This window comes from Oryzias latipes, chromosome 15, assembly GCF_002234675.1.
Source record: "Oryzias latipes chromosome 15, ASM223467v1".
NCBI classification, from domain to species: Eukaryota; Metazoa; Chordata; class Actinopteri; order Beloniformes; family Adrianichthyidae; genus Oryzias; species Oryzias latipes.
The window spans coordinates 15,735,001-15,749,533 of NC_019873.2; the positions used below are offsets into that span (position 1 = coordinate 15,735,001).

The 14,533-nt window shown below is 38.9% G+C and overlaps 1 protein-coding gene across 1 annotated transcript; it reads right to left on the reverse strand.

Annotated features, from left to right (window-relative positions):
• Positions 1-3,547: 3,547 nt before the first annotated feature.
• On the reverse strand, positions 3,548-12,816 carry LOC101156036 (synaptopodin 2-like protein). The gene is made up of 4 exons (XM_011484281.3): positions 12,380-12,816; positions 9,475-9,626; positions 8,626-9,335; positions 3,548-7,506 (listed from the first exon to the last, which is right to left on the reverse strand). The coding sequence occupies exons 1-4, from the start codon at positions 12,479-12,481 to the stop codon at positions 4,916-4,918; spliced, it is 3,555 nt and encodes a 1,184-aa protein (XP_011482583.1). The 5' UTR covers positions 12,482-12,816; the 3' UTR covers positions 3,548-4,915.
• Positions 12,817-14,533: the final 1,717 nt, after the last annotated feature.

Sequence of the window (14,533 nt, forward strand, 5' to 3'; positions counted from 1 at the left end):
TTTTGCATACACACCAATGAGTGATATACTTGAAAAAACATGATGTATTGAGTCAAACTTAAAGGGAAAATGTTGGTAAAAAGACATTTTGCCCAATCTGTGATAAAAAAAAGAATCCAGGTGGAATTTTGTAAAACTTATAACACCAGAGGAATTTCATTATTTTTCTAATGGATTATGACACAATACTAAATAGAAAGACATTTTTAATCTAGGCATTGATCCAGTTCTTTATTGCAATAATAATGCATAATAATGCAACATTATTTGTAAAAGGTTGCAACTGTATCCAGTTTTTTGTGTTGAGGGTGCAAAAAGTCCTATGCTTTTGGTCAGGGTTTTTTCTCTCTCAATGTTTTAATAAAAATTCTAGTTCAGATCTTATAAATAAAGAGTCAGAACCATAGCTTATTTAGTGCTTCTGCACAACGATCTGCTTCTTGGATTCAAAGAGGGTTTTGGACGGCAAAGACAATGGAACTTCTCTAACCGATAACAGTGGTCTCCCTTTGTCCGTTTGCTGTTTACGTTTAAGTTCAAACCCTTCATACCTTTCTCGTGGCAGTACACAAAGCTTGTCTATTAGGAAAGCACTGATTGCACATAAACAACTTTGTGGGTATATTATAACCCATTAGGCCTTAGAAATTCTATTTTTAATACGTTTCACAAAAATTGCTTTTTACTCATGGCTAGTGATCTACACACAAACATCATTCATTTTATGCTGTGTGTTTTTAACTAATTTATATCTGTTTTTCTAATTGTCATAAAGTTGTAAGGGGAAGACCCAGATGCAGTAAGAACGCAGGCTTGACTTGAAAATGTTTATTTTAAGAAAGGTCTCTAGGTTTGGGAAAAAAAGCCTTAAACGCAAAGAAACAAACAGAACTCATCAATACTAATACGGTCTCACAAAGGAGCAACAATGGCATTTTATCCTGTCATTAATGCTCTCCTACATTGGAGCAGAACTGCCCCCTTCTTTGGTGTAATGACAGAATAATAATGCCATGGCAACTGACATGCAGTGAGCTGATCAGCCTCAGTGCAGGCAGCTGTATGCTGCTCCAGGGAGAGCCACAGGTGGAGAGGAAGGCTCTTCTGGAAAGAGCCACAGACTCTGCACAATAAAAGAGGGATCAGATCAATGATTGACAGAAAGAAGTGATACAGAATTGTAGCCAAACTAAATTAATCAAAGTACAAAGAGGAATACATTTAAAAACATTAATTTGCTTTAAGCTGCACATTTGTTTCATGGTTAATGAAGTGCATGTTGGTTAACACATCAGAAAATAGAAAGGTTCCAGAAACTTGATCCATTTTTATTTTACTTTGACCTGGCACAGTGACAGTTCAAAAATAGTCCTGTGTTTGATATTAACAACTCTATCTATAGTTATCCTGCAACTATAGAGAGCTTTTGCAGTCAGGAAGGAATGCAATACATGAAGTTCTGCAGCTTCTCTCATTGGTTGATGGCAAAAACCAAACTAATTTTCTGTATTATCCACTATAAATAGGCTGATGAAAAGTCAAAGTTAAGGTGTCAAAATATCCTGATGCTTTTCATAGAAGGTGGTCTCTTCCCACCCAGTGAACAAGGTTTGTGCGCTCCTTTACTTTTCTCTGATAGTTTTACCTTAAGGCATGATCCCTGCAGAGAAATAATTATTTGGCCTTTCATACAAATGATGGTGTTTTTTGTTGGAGGGAGTGGACTTAGCAGTTTGGGGGCCTAAGGCGAACAGTAATATGGGACCCTCTGCAGCGGTTGTATTCATTTTTGTTTTTTTAAATCCTCCAATCAATCAATCACTCAATCAATCAATCAATCAATCAATCAATCAATCTTTATTTATAAAAAGCGCTTTTCCTATCTTACCTAGGAAAAATGCCTGTTAAATAACTGCCTCACTAGTTCACTTTTAGATAGCATCAATGTAAACAATCCAAATGCTTTGATAAGCATCTTAGAACGGTAATCACATTAAATGTATTTTATATACAATATTTTTTACTTGGAAAAAAAACTTTATTCTGTTTGGTCTGTTTGGCAAAAAATGTCTTGCTTTCTCTTTGCCTTTTCCTTTTTGCACACCTGCTGCTCGGATATCTACACTTTAATTTACTGCTGTATTTTTCTTTTGTTTTCTTTAAAGATTTTCTTTCTCCTGGCTAAGTTGCTGTTGACGGAATAATCAACTGCAGCAGAAGGATGGGAAAGACAAAACCCTTTCACATAAGCAGTTTTAGGCCATTTTTAGTGTTTTTTTTTAATGACAGAGTTATAATTAATAAAGAGCTTGAAAAATGTTTTATCGATATTTTAAGTGTTCAGCTCGGGGCCCCCAAAGTGTGTGGGGGCCATTGCAATTGCCTATCTTTGCCTATTGGTAAGTCTGGTAAGTTGGAGGTATCTTACTTAGGTTATGGATGAGTACTAATGGATGCACTCCAGCTTTTTTTTCCAACATACCTGGCTTTGGCATGTTCAAATTGGCTGGACTCACCTGATTCAGTAAATTACTGAGAGTAGGGCAATGATATCTGGAAAACTTACAGACTTTTTGGCTGTGAAAAAACTTCTGCTTTGCAATTTCCCATAGTATAATTGTTTATGAAAATCAGTTAAAGTAAATGTAGATGTCACAGCAAACAGTGAATCCCTGAAGCTTCTGAACAAAGATGAATTGCATGCTGGCGCAGTGCGCTCTGACCTCACAGCGAGAAGACCCTGGTTTAAATCCCGGCTAGGACCTTTGTGTGTGGACTTTGCAGGCACTCCCTGTCCACATGTGGGTTTTCTCCAGGTTCTCCGGCTTCCTCCCACAGCCCAAAAACATGCTTCATAGATTAATTGGTTACTCAACAGTGTCCCCAGGTGTGCAAATGTGAATGTTTAGGATTGCGTGGTTGGTTGGATGGATGGATGGATGGATGGATGGATGGATGGATGGATGGATGGATGGATGGATGGATGGATGGATGGATGGATGGATGGATGGATGGATGGATGGATGGATGGATGTCCAAAGACACTTGAGTCAAGACCTTTTGTGCAATTTTCAAATTTTCCCCAACTTGACAATATTTACTCTATTAAAGTAATCACATGGTATTCTGTTAACTGCAAAAACATGAGTGAAGGGAGGAAAAGGATTGGTCGAGAAAAGGCAAGTTTCAAGAACTGCAAAAAAATAAAAAATGTTTTTAAGATCAATACAATATCCATAGGATAGGATGGACAGAATATCCACTATTTCAAACATTTACCTGACTCTTTTCAAAATTACTTTAATTTAAATATACTTATTACATTTGTTCCACAAATAAGCATTGGTAAAAACATTGTTTTCACTCTCTTTAAATTTCCTGATTAACTTTTGCTATCTGGGGTTACGTAACTTCATTGTCCAGCAAAATTGCTCTTGTAAAATCAAATATTTTCTTAAATGAGAGAAGGAAGTTCTGCCAAAAGAAATGTGTGTTCATTTAATGACCAACAGGGGGGAGTATTAAATCAGGATTCTCACAACTGAAGGGCTTTCAACTGTATTTTATTTCCTTAAAAACAATCTTTTTGCTCTAGTCAGTAAAAACTACTATTCTGCAAAAAATTACAAACTTTTCGCATTTATTGTTTAAATTAACTTGTATATCTGGTTACATAATACTAGAAATCTACAGTTTCTGTGCAATTTGTTGTTTAAGCCAATAAAACAAACAAGCTTGAAGACAAAAAAAAAACCTTCTTTAATTCTTAACCAATCATTTACAGATGAAAGTAGCATTCAGTTAATTTCTTGTTACTTTTTCTCATTAACATTCCCATCTTTCAATATACAGTTCTATGATACCCCTCCATATTTTCTTCACAAACCATTGTGAATGAACAGACACTAAACTACAAATCTCCCTTCCAATAACATTTCTAGCTTTTATACAAGTTCCACTAATCAAAACCTTTCTTGACCATTCTTAAGTAATATCCACAGGCTGTGGGAATTAAACTTGTCATTCATAGCTTCATAACATGTTATCACAGATATGATTAAAAAGGGGATGTTCAAATAGGGCAGAAACCTTACCATCATAAAAGAGGCCGGCATATATCATCTTCCCTTCACAGAAACGTTCATTCCTTGTGCCTTATTTACAGTCATTCAACTTCCTGTTACAACCAAAACACAATTTAAGCAAACAAAATACACATCCTTCATCTGTATTATGCGTTTAATAACAAAAATGTACATGTATTTGCAGCATTCACACTGGACATAGAAAAACCGTGTGACACTAAAAAGCAACTGGAAGAGGAAATATTAAGTGACAAGCCGGGTATAGCTTTAGTGACAGTTAAGTCACTTGTCAAATGTGACTCGTGTGAGAAAATAGCATTTTGCTGTAGCTATTATGAGCATAGGTATTTGGCTCAACCTTAATGACCCCACCCTTTAAAAATCTTGTCTTCACTCAAGATTCAAGCCAATCTGAGGTGCTTAAAAACATCCATTTTGTTCTCACCTATAGACATGCAGACAAATTCATATTACATTCTTATGAAAATGGAACAGCAATAACATGTAAAACAAGCTTTGCTTCAGTACTTGATCAAACATATCCAGAATCCCGTCAAAATAACACATCTTCAAACATAAGGTATCTAAGAATGTTAACTGGAGGTCATTTAGTTGGCCACAGGTGTCTGTCTCTATGTGTAACCTATAGCGGGGCAATACTTTCTGCAAACAATAATTTCTCAAACTGAATTTTTTTTCCTGTATAGAAATGCCATTTTTTTTAAATACCCTTAAGTTTAAAGTTTCTGGTGATTTGTTTAATTTGAACATTACCCACCTTCATCTTATTAACAAAGCATTTTCTATATCATTAATATGCTTTCTGTTGTTCAGATTGCCCCTGGCTTCCAAACACGTGGTTGTACGCCTCCCTTGGTGGCAACAAAATGTGGTTTTGGTGCCTGAACTGGGTTGGGTTTGAGTGGAGGTAAAGATGCAAGGATGCTGAGTTCAGGAGCACTCTGAAACTGCTTTGCTGTCCGGAGTCCGGTGGTGTGTGACACTGGAGTATAAGGTGTGGGGACTGCGGGGGGCAGAGGGTGGGAAATGGGCGTAGAAGAGAATTTTGGGAGGCTTGGCAGCTTTGATGGTTGGGGTTGGGATGATAGTGTGTTTGGAGGGTTCACTGCTTCTGGAGTTGGAGCGTAAGAGGGCGGAGGTGGGGATGTCATGCCAGAATGACTCAGACGTTCTCCAAGGGTTGTAGCTGAGCGCGGTGCAATGACTTTTGGTGCCAGAGTGGGAGCTGACATGGGCGTTGGTGTGGAGAATCGCTTGATTTCATAGACACGGGCTGTTTTGAGAGGAATCTGCCGAGGTGTTGTTAATGAACTTCCCACCATTGTTGAGTAGTTACCTTGCTGGGCCTGATAAGAAGGCATAGCCGACAAATTACTAACACTGCCTCCATAGTTGAACATGGCAGAGTTTAGCTGATAAGGCTGCCGTCGCATAAAATCCAGAGCCTTGATCCCCTCTTTTTGGGAGCCCCCTTTCCCCTTGCTATCTGACTTGTTTGCATCCCTCTGAGGCCCTGTTGGAATAGAGGGGGCCATAAGTGGATTGTACCCAATAGGTGGAGGTGCACGTACATTTGGAGAGTATTTCCATTGAGAGGGAAATGAGGTTCCTTCATAGACCTGTTGTGTATTTTCAAAGCTCACATTTCTCTGGGAAGGGATTTCAGGTGGTGTGTCCACAACATACCTTCCCATGCGGCTCTGCCTTTTGGCAAACAATTGGGCCCCCTTCCCTCCTGCTTGAAGAGTCTGTGGGTTCTCATGGATTACGCGAGGTTTTGGTGCAACTGGAGGGGGAATCCTTTCTGTGTCCGCCTCCCCACTCCTCTCCTCTTCCTCACCATCATAGTCTTCTTCAGTAAATGACTGGCCATGCTTGTGTCTGCTGGATCTGTCATCCAGGTTCTGCACCATTGACAACAGCTCTGGATTGGGGGAGTTCTTTTTGGCATCTGGTATGTTGAACATAGGCTTGGGTTTTCCACCACGCCGACGAGCCTCCAGTAAGATACCAGTGCGTCCAGTAGGTGCTGCTGAAGCTACAGCTTCAGGGTTGGAGGCCACAGGCATTTGAGCCACTGGAGGTTCACAGAACTGTGGTGGTGCATGAGCTACTGGCACTTGAATCGTAGGTTCTGACACAGTTGGGTTAGTTGATCCAGGAAATTGAGAAAAAGGAGGACCAGGGATTGGACCCAGTGTTGCTTGAGGAGGCGCTGGCACTGATACTGGATTAACAATTGAAAATCTAGCCTTTTGAGCACCAGTGACAGTTGGGGAAGACTGCATTTTCTCTGCAAAGGTAGAAAGGGCTGGAGGATGAGAGGTAGCCAGGCTCTCTGGTGATTGGACCATAGAGCTTTGAGGGACAGAGTATGGTGTTGTGAGCATTGCTGGTGGATCAGGTGGTTGATAGAAACTAACTGATGGAGCAATAACGGGTTGTTCTGGGGCAGAGGAGACTTGTGGTGGTGGTGCCACAGCTGCTGATGCAGGACGTTGGGATCTTTTTGTGACTGTAGGTCGGAAGGTTACAGGGGCTGTTGCTGCTCGAATGCTGATAAAGCCAGGCGTGAAAGGGCGTGCTGTTCGGTTTAGAACGTTACTCACAGGTTGTTCAGGTTGAGGTGTTTCAGCAGGTGGTGCAGGACTTGTCAGAAATGTCACAGAGGCATTGACTGGTTTAGATGACACAGGTGGAGGGGACATTACCATACTTACTGTGCTAACTGCTGTGTAGGATAGGTCCCCGTTAATCATTCCATGTCCTTCACTAGCCACTGGAGCTTGAGTTTGAGATATTAACGGCAGTGTGGATGTTGGGCCAGGTGGCAGAACTTGCTGAAACTGAGGGTTTGGTTGAACTTGGATCTGCATTCCTTGATGCACTTGAGACATCTGAGAATGCTCCTGTGCTTGAGATTGTGGAGGAGGTTGAGGTTGAGCTATCTCCACCTTTTTGGTATGCTCAGCTACCCTTTTTCTCTGCTGCTCAAACAACTGTGCACCCTTGCCCACAGTGTCACTTAAACCAGGACTCGTAGCATCCCCTACTTCATTCCCACGTCCTTCTGTGCCTGCTGTAGCTCTCTTCTCCAGCTTATCCAAGTAATCGCTATCCCAGGTTGGGTCTGGAACAGCCGAGAAGCCTTCTTCATCAAATTCTGATTCACTTCCCTGAAAAACTCCATCTTCCTCTTGTGAGTCCTGACACTTGTCCTCATCAACACTACCAAAGCTAGTAAGAGTGTACTTCTTAGAGCGTTGTCTTCTTTTCTTGAACATCAGCACCCCCTTGGAATGAGGGTTTGGGGCATCTGTTAACAGAGATGCAATAGTTCGGCACTTGCTCTTGGCTTCCTTTACATGTTTGTCTTGAAGTGTGTCTCCACGGTTCAGTTCTGCAGACAGAAAAAGATGTAAGCATTAGAAATTTATTCCTGAGTATAACATGAGTAGGTTTAGAGCCTCTTGAAAAAATTAAGGTGAGTAAATAACCTATTTTATAATGATAAGTTTAATCCATGAAATTACATTGACATGCATGGTTAAAATTCTCTGAGAAGCTTAAGAAAAGTGATGCTACATAGTCTTGCTTTAAATACATCCAACATATTTCTTATTTTGTTACAGTTTTGACTTTATCACGAAGAAAAAATGCTAGTTGGTGGGAGTTGTTAATGTTGTCATGATGAAATCCTAGAGAAGGATGCTAGATTGTTCTACAGTGATTTAATTGATTTTTTTATCTTCTGTCAATACTTCGTTAAAAAAACATTTACGTGAAATATTACCAAACATTTATCTTCTTTTGATATTTTATTCACAAAGACAATGCTTAACTGTTTTTAAAGTAACTAATAACTTAAGTGACTAACCACATTTTCAAGCTCAGTGCAGCATCCTTATAGCTTGTTCACCTTCCATCAGGAAGACAAAAGGCACATCTATATTTGGTATGAGCCTCAATTAATGTAATAAGGAGTGTTAAGAAACAAATTATGTGAATCAGAAAGAAGACTGAGCAAAAAGAGAAATATATATTTTTTCCATTTAGTTCACAGTGCAGCGTAAAAGTCCAAAAATAATGCATTGCCAATTGACTCCTATAAGCAGCTCCATTGCTCACTGTTTAATCACAGCATTATTTTTATGAACATCTACAGTAAGCATCATAAGGATGTATACTTTCCAAGTAGATGTTTCCATTTCCAGAAAGCCTTGTTAAAATTTAGTAGCAAGAAATCTTATTCAGAGATTGAAAGTATAATGAGTTTGGTCGTGAAATTTTGGAGCCTAAATTTAAAAAGTTGGTCTTTGGTAGTCTTTATAAAATATTTCAGAACAGTGTCTTGTATTTTGTGATTGCAACAGTATTCATTTATTTCTCTTGTGATTATGGTGCAGCCAAGATGTTGTTAAAGTGAAGATTCTGATATCCCTGTCATAAATACTCAAAATAAATCAGTGTTGTGCTAAGCACTGTCCTTTTCAGGAACCAGGTCATGAGTGGTACTTACTGGCTTGTTTGGCCTTTTCCATGTATGTTGTTGTCAGTTCCTCATCAATGGGTTTATCCACAGGACCCACCATGGGCACAAGTTGGTTGCGGGAGCCAAGCAATAGAGCTTCCTTTGCTTTCTCAGGGGATACCAGTGGCACATTGGCCCGCTCTAAAAAACCACTGTCTTCTTCTTGTACTGCATCTCGTGGCCCTTGGTCATCTGCTGAGGAGATGATGGAGGAAGTCTCAGTCGATGTCTGGGAGGACCACATTCCTGGACCAGGAGGTTTGTAAATGACCTCCTTTCTTGCAACCCCTGGTAGACCCCCTCCTCCTTCTCTGTTTCTATCTAAAATGCGTGGCAAAATTTGCGCATCAGGAGCACTGTCATAGCCGCTCATCTCTGATGTCTCCCCGCCCTCAGGAGATGCGCGCCCTGCTGGTTTTCCAGGATTGGAATTGCTAGGACTCCTTCTTTTCTGGCGTCGCTGCCTCTCATAACCAGCAACATCTGCATCACTGTCTGTCTCTCCATAATAGGCCTCACTCCCAGGCGGCGATGTCAAGCCACTGGTCAGGGAGGAGCGACTGCGGTGTACCTCACGGACAGGTGCATGGTGGGTTTGGGTTGGTGATATTGCCTTCAGGACTGCTCGATACTCCTTGTCAATACGAGGAGATGGTGCTCGGGCAACAAGCACTATAGAATGAAAAGCAGCTGGTGCCCTGAAGAAAGTTAAAGAATTTAGAGTTTTGACATTAGAACTTGACATGTCATTCTCTAAAGCAGCAAAACCAAAAGCATTATCTCAAAATTATTGTTGTTTATGTGTCAAAGCAAAACAATTTTTTCTGTGCCTCTGACCTTTTAACACGGATATCTAATATCCCAGGAGAGCTATCTATAAGGTTCATGGCCTGGGCATGGGATAGCAATCCACATGGTTGATCATTGATGGATACCAGTTCGTCAGCCTCGCGCAGTCCAGCCCTGCATGCTTTGCTGCGTTTTCGTACCTGGAAAGAAAAAAAGTTTCCCTTGTTGTTAGTCGTGGTGGGTTATTAAAAAAATCCACTTTTTGACTGATGAGAGACAACTGTGTTCTTTCTAGGGATTTAAGGACAAACATATTTTGAGTTTTTTGACATTTTTAATATTTTATTAATTCATTTTGAAAGTTTAGTGATTCAAAATTTGAATTTTGTCACATTCACCATAGCCTTAACAAATCAACATTTAGTTTCCACAGCTTTGGAATTTGTTTATCTTTTGGAACCACATAGATGAAAATCATAAGCCTGAAAGAGCTTCACAGCTGCCCAGTCTTTGGCATAATGATTTTATCTTGATGTGTACATTTAATTTTACAGCTCAAACACTTTGGTGTTACACACTTTAACAGGTACATACTGTAATAACTTGTGACCATTTTCTATGATTAGCTATATGTGCCCAAGATCTTTTAGGACTTTGGCAAGTCTGTTTAAAGACTGGCAAAATAATTTGTTGTCAATTTGGGCTCTGGAAGTTTTTAAAGACCAAACTGCAGCCCTAATTGCTCTGCATACAGTAGGTTTTGCATGAAACTGCAATATATGTCGGAGTTAAGAACTTGTTGCATGAGTTGCCTTTACTAGTTATCCTTTCAGCTATTCTGGTTTGCCTGTAATGAAATCCCATGTCCCCATTTAACTAAGCCTTTGAAAGCGGCCTGTGGTTGCTTGTGACACAGGATGTCAAGTTATGTGTTCAGTCAGTCACCCCGTGGTTGCAAATCAAAACTGTTATAATGTCTTTACATGCTTGCTCACATACAGGGCATGGACTGATGCAGAAATAAATCACTGAAGTCACATAAATATACTTAAAACAATCACATGAAAGCTTGCAGGCAGAAAGTTAGACTTCTGTTCTACAAGATACCCCCAACTGCTCCTTCAGTAAGAAATTGACTTGATTTAACAAATCCTCTTTAGCATGAAGACAGAAACGGTGACCAGTGGTCAACTTGCATTGCACAGGTAAAAATTTTATTATCATTAAATGAACAGCACTGCAATGCTAAATATTGTTTGTTAATCATTCTTCTATGAGCAGCTGTGTATTGATTTTTCAGATAAAAACGCGAGATAAACACCAATCTTTAAGCCTTCAACTGCCTGTTCAGAAAATTGCAGTGCCTTGAGTGCATTACTCACTCAAGGCACTAAGAAAGGTTAAAAAAAATTAATTGAATTTATTTATTCGGTTTACTTTTCAAACAATTAAAAATGTTTACATTTTACTTGTGCTCTCCATTCTTTGACCATCCATTACCATTTTTTTTTTTTTTGCTCGGGGTCACAGGGATTGTGGAGTCTCCATCCTGCCATTGGGTAAAGGCGCTTTGGACAGGCCATAGATATAGAGAGCTACCCACTGAGAAAGGAACCTAAACTTTCCAATTAACCTCTCAGGCATTTCTTTTGGGAATGCGGGTGAAAGCTGGAGTTGACATGCATGTAAAGCTAGGTCCTTCAAAGTCCACAGAAATACACCAACCAGAACTCTAACAAATGTATTTTGCACTGCATTGTCCCACTCTTTTTAAAAGAAACTTGAAGACATATTTTGACAAAATTTTAGAAGAAAAAGTGGTCAAAGTTTTGTCTCATTCTTACAGAAGACCGGTATAACCAGGCTTGCATGTGATTTTAACATAATTTCATTACAAGATCTTTTTTTTCTGAGATTCTGCCTAATCATATAAAAGCAAGCTTACTGTGAGGCAGCACACAATGATTGTTGTGGATTTGTTTGGGCATCAAACAAAAATTCTTCTGGATTGCAAAGCCAGAATAAAACTATTAGATTCATAAAAAATAAATAAAATTGATTATTTGAATCAAATTATTATTTACTTAGAAAATGCAGTATTATATTTTTCTTATGAATGAATCCTTTATCTTTTAAAGTATTTTTTGTATTTTCTTCTAACAAACTAAATAGCTTCTCTATGAGTTTTATTACAAAAATGTAAATTTTGTCTAACAGTGTTCAGTTTAAATCACATACAAATTGTTTTTCTAACCAAATAAAGTTGATTTTGGAGCTAGGATTTTCAAAAACAACTTGATATTTGTTGAAATTGTGTTGAATCAAACCAGATGCATTTCTGAATTTTTGAATTGAAATCATGGTTCATTAATTTGTCCTTGATACCCAGCTCTAATCTTTATGACACTAGAGGGTCAAATCAAAAAAGAATTCCAAAAACTAATGGTGCTATCTAAATGTGGGGTTCCTCTTGTCACTATGAAATACCCTTGTCATTAAAAGGTACACAACTTTAACAGGTTTAACAACATGCATGCAAACAAAGAAAATAAAAGAGTGTGAGTATGAGTTATGGGTTGGTTTACTGAAACCCGAAGTGATCTTTATGGATTTTTTGTGTGAAAAAAATCATCTAAAATTAGATATATTTTGACATTCATCACCAACTAACTAGACATCAAGCTTCAAGTTCATCTAATCAATCATCAGTAAACCTTAAATATGTTTCTCTCTCTGGATTATGACTCACATGCAGGCCTTCAACTAACTTGAACAGCAGCCACTATTACGTCTCAGTTATGTTCACAGCGCCTTACATTTCCACTTAATATATCTCAGCTAATGTTTCGTTCCTTAAAATGAAGCAGTTGATTCTAAAACAGTTTTTTGTTTCCCTCTGATCACCTATGATTCTATTCAGTATTGGCTTCTGTCCCATGAAAGAAATATTTACCTTAGCCACCTGGAGTGGCTTCTGATGTTCCACCCCTCCCTGGAGACGAAATCCCCATGGCGCTCCACCAGACAGTGTAATGACGACTTCCTCTGCAACCATTCTTCTTTGTAGGTCGTCTTTTTTTTCTTGCTTGTTTTCTGTAGTTTTATTTGAGCTGAGGGTTCACCCCTCAGTGCATTGTCTCCATGATCAGCAGTCAGGGCACCTCACAGAGCTCTGACCTGCTCTCAGCCTTCTACGCTGTCCGGGCTCAGTCTTCCATCTGAGCTCCCAGTCCAGTCCTCACATCTGCACAAACACATGCACACACACGCCCCCACTGTCCTGCCACCCGTGCCCAGAGCAGGACGGCCATCACAGCCAAAAGAAAAAGCGAGGGAAAGAGTAATATTAAGGTACAGAGGGAGGGGAGCTCTGTGTCAGCTTACACTGAGGAATGTCTGCCCCAAACGGGCAAGAGGAAGGTCCAGCTGAACACTTGTCCCGTCACTCAGCTACATGTCACTGGGTTGCTGATAGCTCCTCCAAAAATAGGTCACTACCATCATCTTTATGGCTTTGCTTGCTCTTCTGCAAACCAATGCAGGGTTAGCATTTAGAACATCCTCACTGCAGTATTTCACATTTGACATTAAAGAAGTAACAGTTGTTGCTGCAAAGAAATTCCATGTATTTACGTAAGATCACTTGTTGAAGTCCACTGAAAGTTGCTGATAGAAATGACATTAGGGACAACAAAAAGACTGATTTTAGCAATGGTTGATCCTGCAAACCGCCCTGGATATCATGACATTCTAGACTTTGCCATAGGGCCTTCTGTGTAAAACTGATGCATTCTTTCGAGAACTACAGTCCACTTTGTTGGCCATTGCAATATTTAAAAATAAAGTCAAAGCTGCTACTAAATCTCAAAGAAGATACTGATTGAAGGAAAGGATCAGACAAGCTAGAAAAAAAAAACAATTTATAAGGTCAAAAGTAAGTACACTATTATTTGTGCACTCAGTGCTAGAATGCCCCAACTGACATTAAAATGCAGGCAAGTGCAATTCTTATATTTATTTGTCAAGTGAATAAAACGTGATAGTATATGTTTTCTTTTTTTTTTTTTGGCATTTTTTAGTAATCTTGGATTAACGTTCTTCACCCATGTCCTCTCCTAGACTTCTACTTGAGTTAAAAATTAAAGAGCAGTATAATATGAAAACTCCAAATCATAAAAAGTGTCAGTCTCAAGTAAATTGTCTTTTCACTTTAGTAAATGACAGACCTTTAAAGCTTTTTGTTATGGCCACACTGCTATTATCAAGGCTGCAGGAGGGTAGCGATGATAGCTGTGCGCTTTGGCAGCTTTGCTCTGCAGCTGTCTCTGGAACTCATGATAGCTGAGATCAGTCTTCAGTCAGACACCTTGAAAAAAAAATCTTTCTCTTTCTGAGGATGATGATATATAAACAGATTGTTTAAAATAGACAAACACAGAGTAAATTTTTATTTATTTAATGTAAAATCGCACTGGGACACTAAAAAATAATTCTCTAATCAAACATGCACTATCCCTTTTAAAAAATTACTCCCCCTAGTGTTTAAAATTAGTCTGATTTTTAACCTTCAGTGACTTTCACGTTGTTCTTCTTTTCTTGAATATTTTATTTCTTACAGGCAGACAAAACTGTCTTTAAAAATAAAAACTTTTCTTTTCACTAGGTAGCAGCGAGGTGAAGTAAAGGGGTGCAATGTGCATTTCAAAAAATCCTGTGGATTGTTGCCCTAATTTAGGAAATTAAAAGGGAGTTTTTCCTTCAAACTAGAAACTCGAAAGGCAGGAATACTATTTTGTCCTTTTAGCTTTTCTCCTATTAAGTAGTTAATATGTGAATATTTCTTCCTTTAAAGTTTTCTAATAAACAACATTACTGTAAGTCTAATTTCTCCTTAAAATTCCTGCTCTCCTCCGCTCTGCATACTTAGAGAAAAGGTTTTGGAGCAATGTGTTGAGTATTTTTAGTCATATGTCGTGACATCTGTGTCAGTGAGTTGACTATTGTTAATCTACCCTGAATATCACAGTCCAAAATTTTTTACTAATCTTCTAAACCTGCTTACCCATAGCAAAGCAAAACTGAAGATGAGATCTCGTTTCTGTCACAT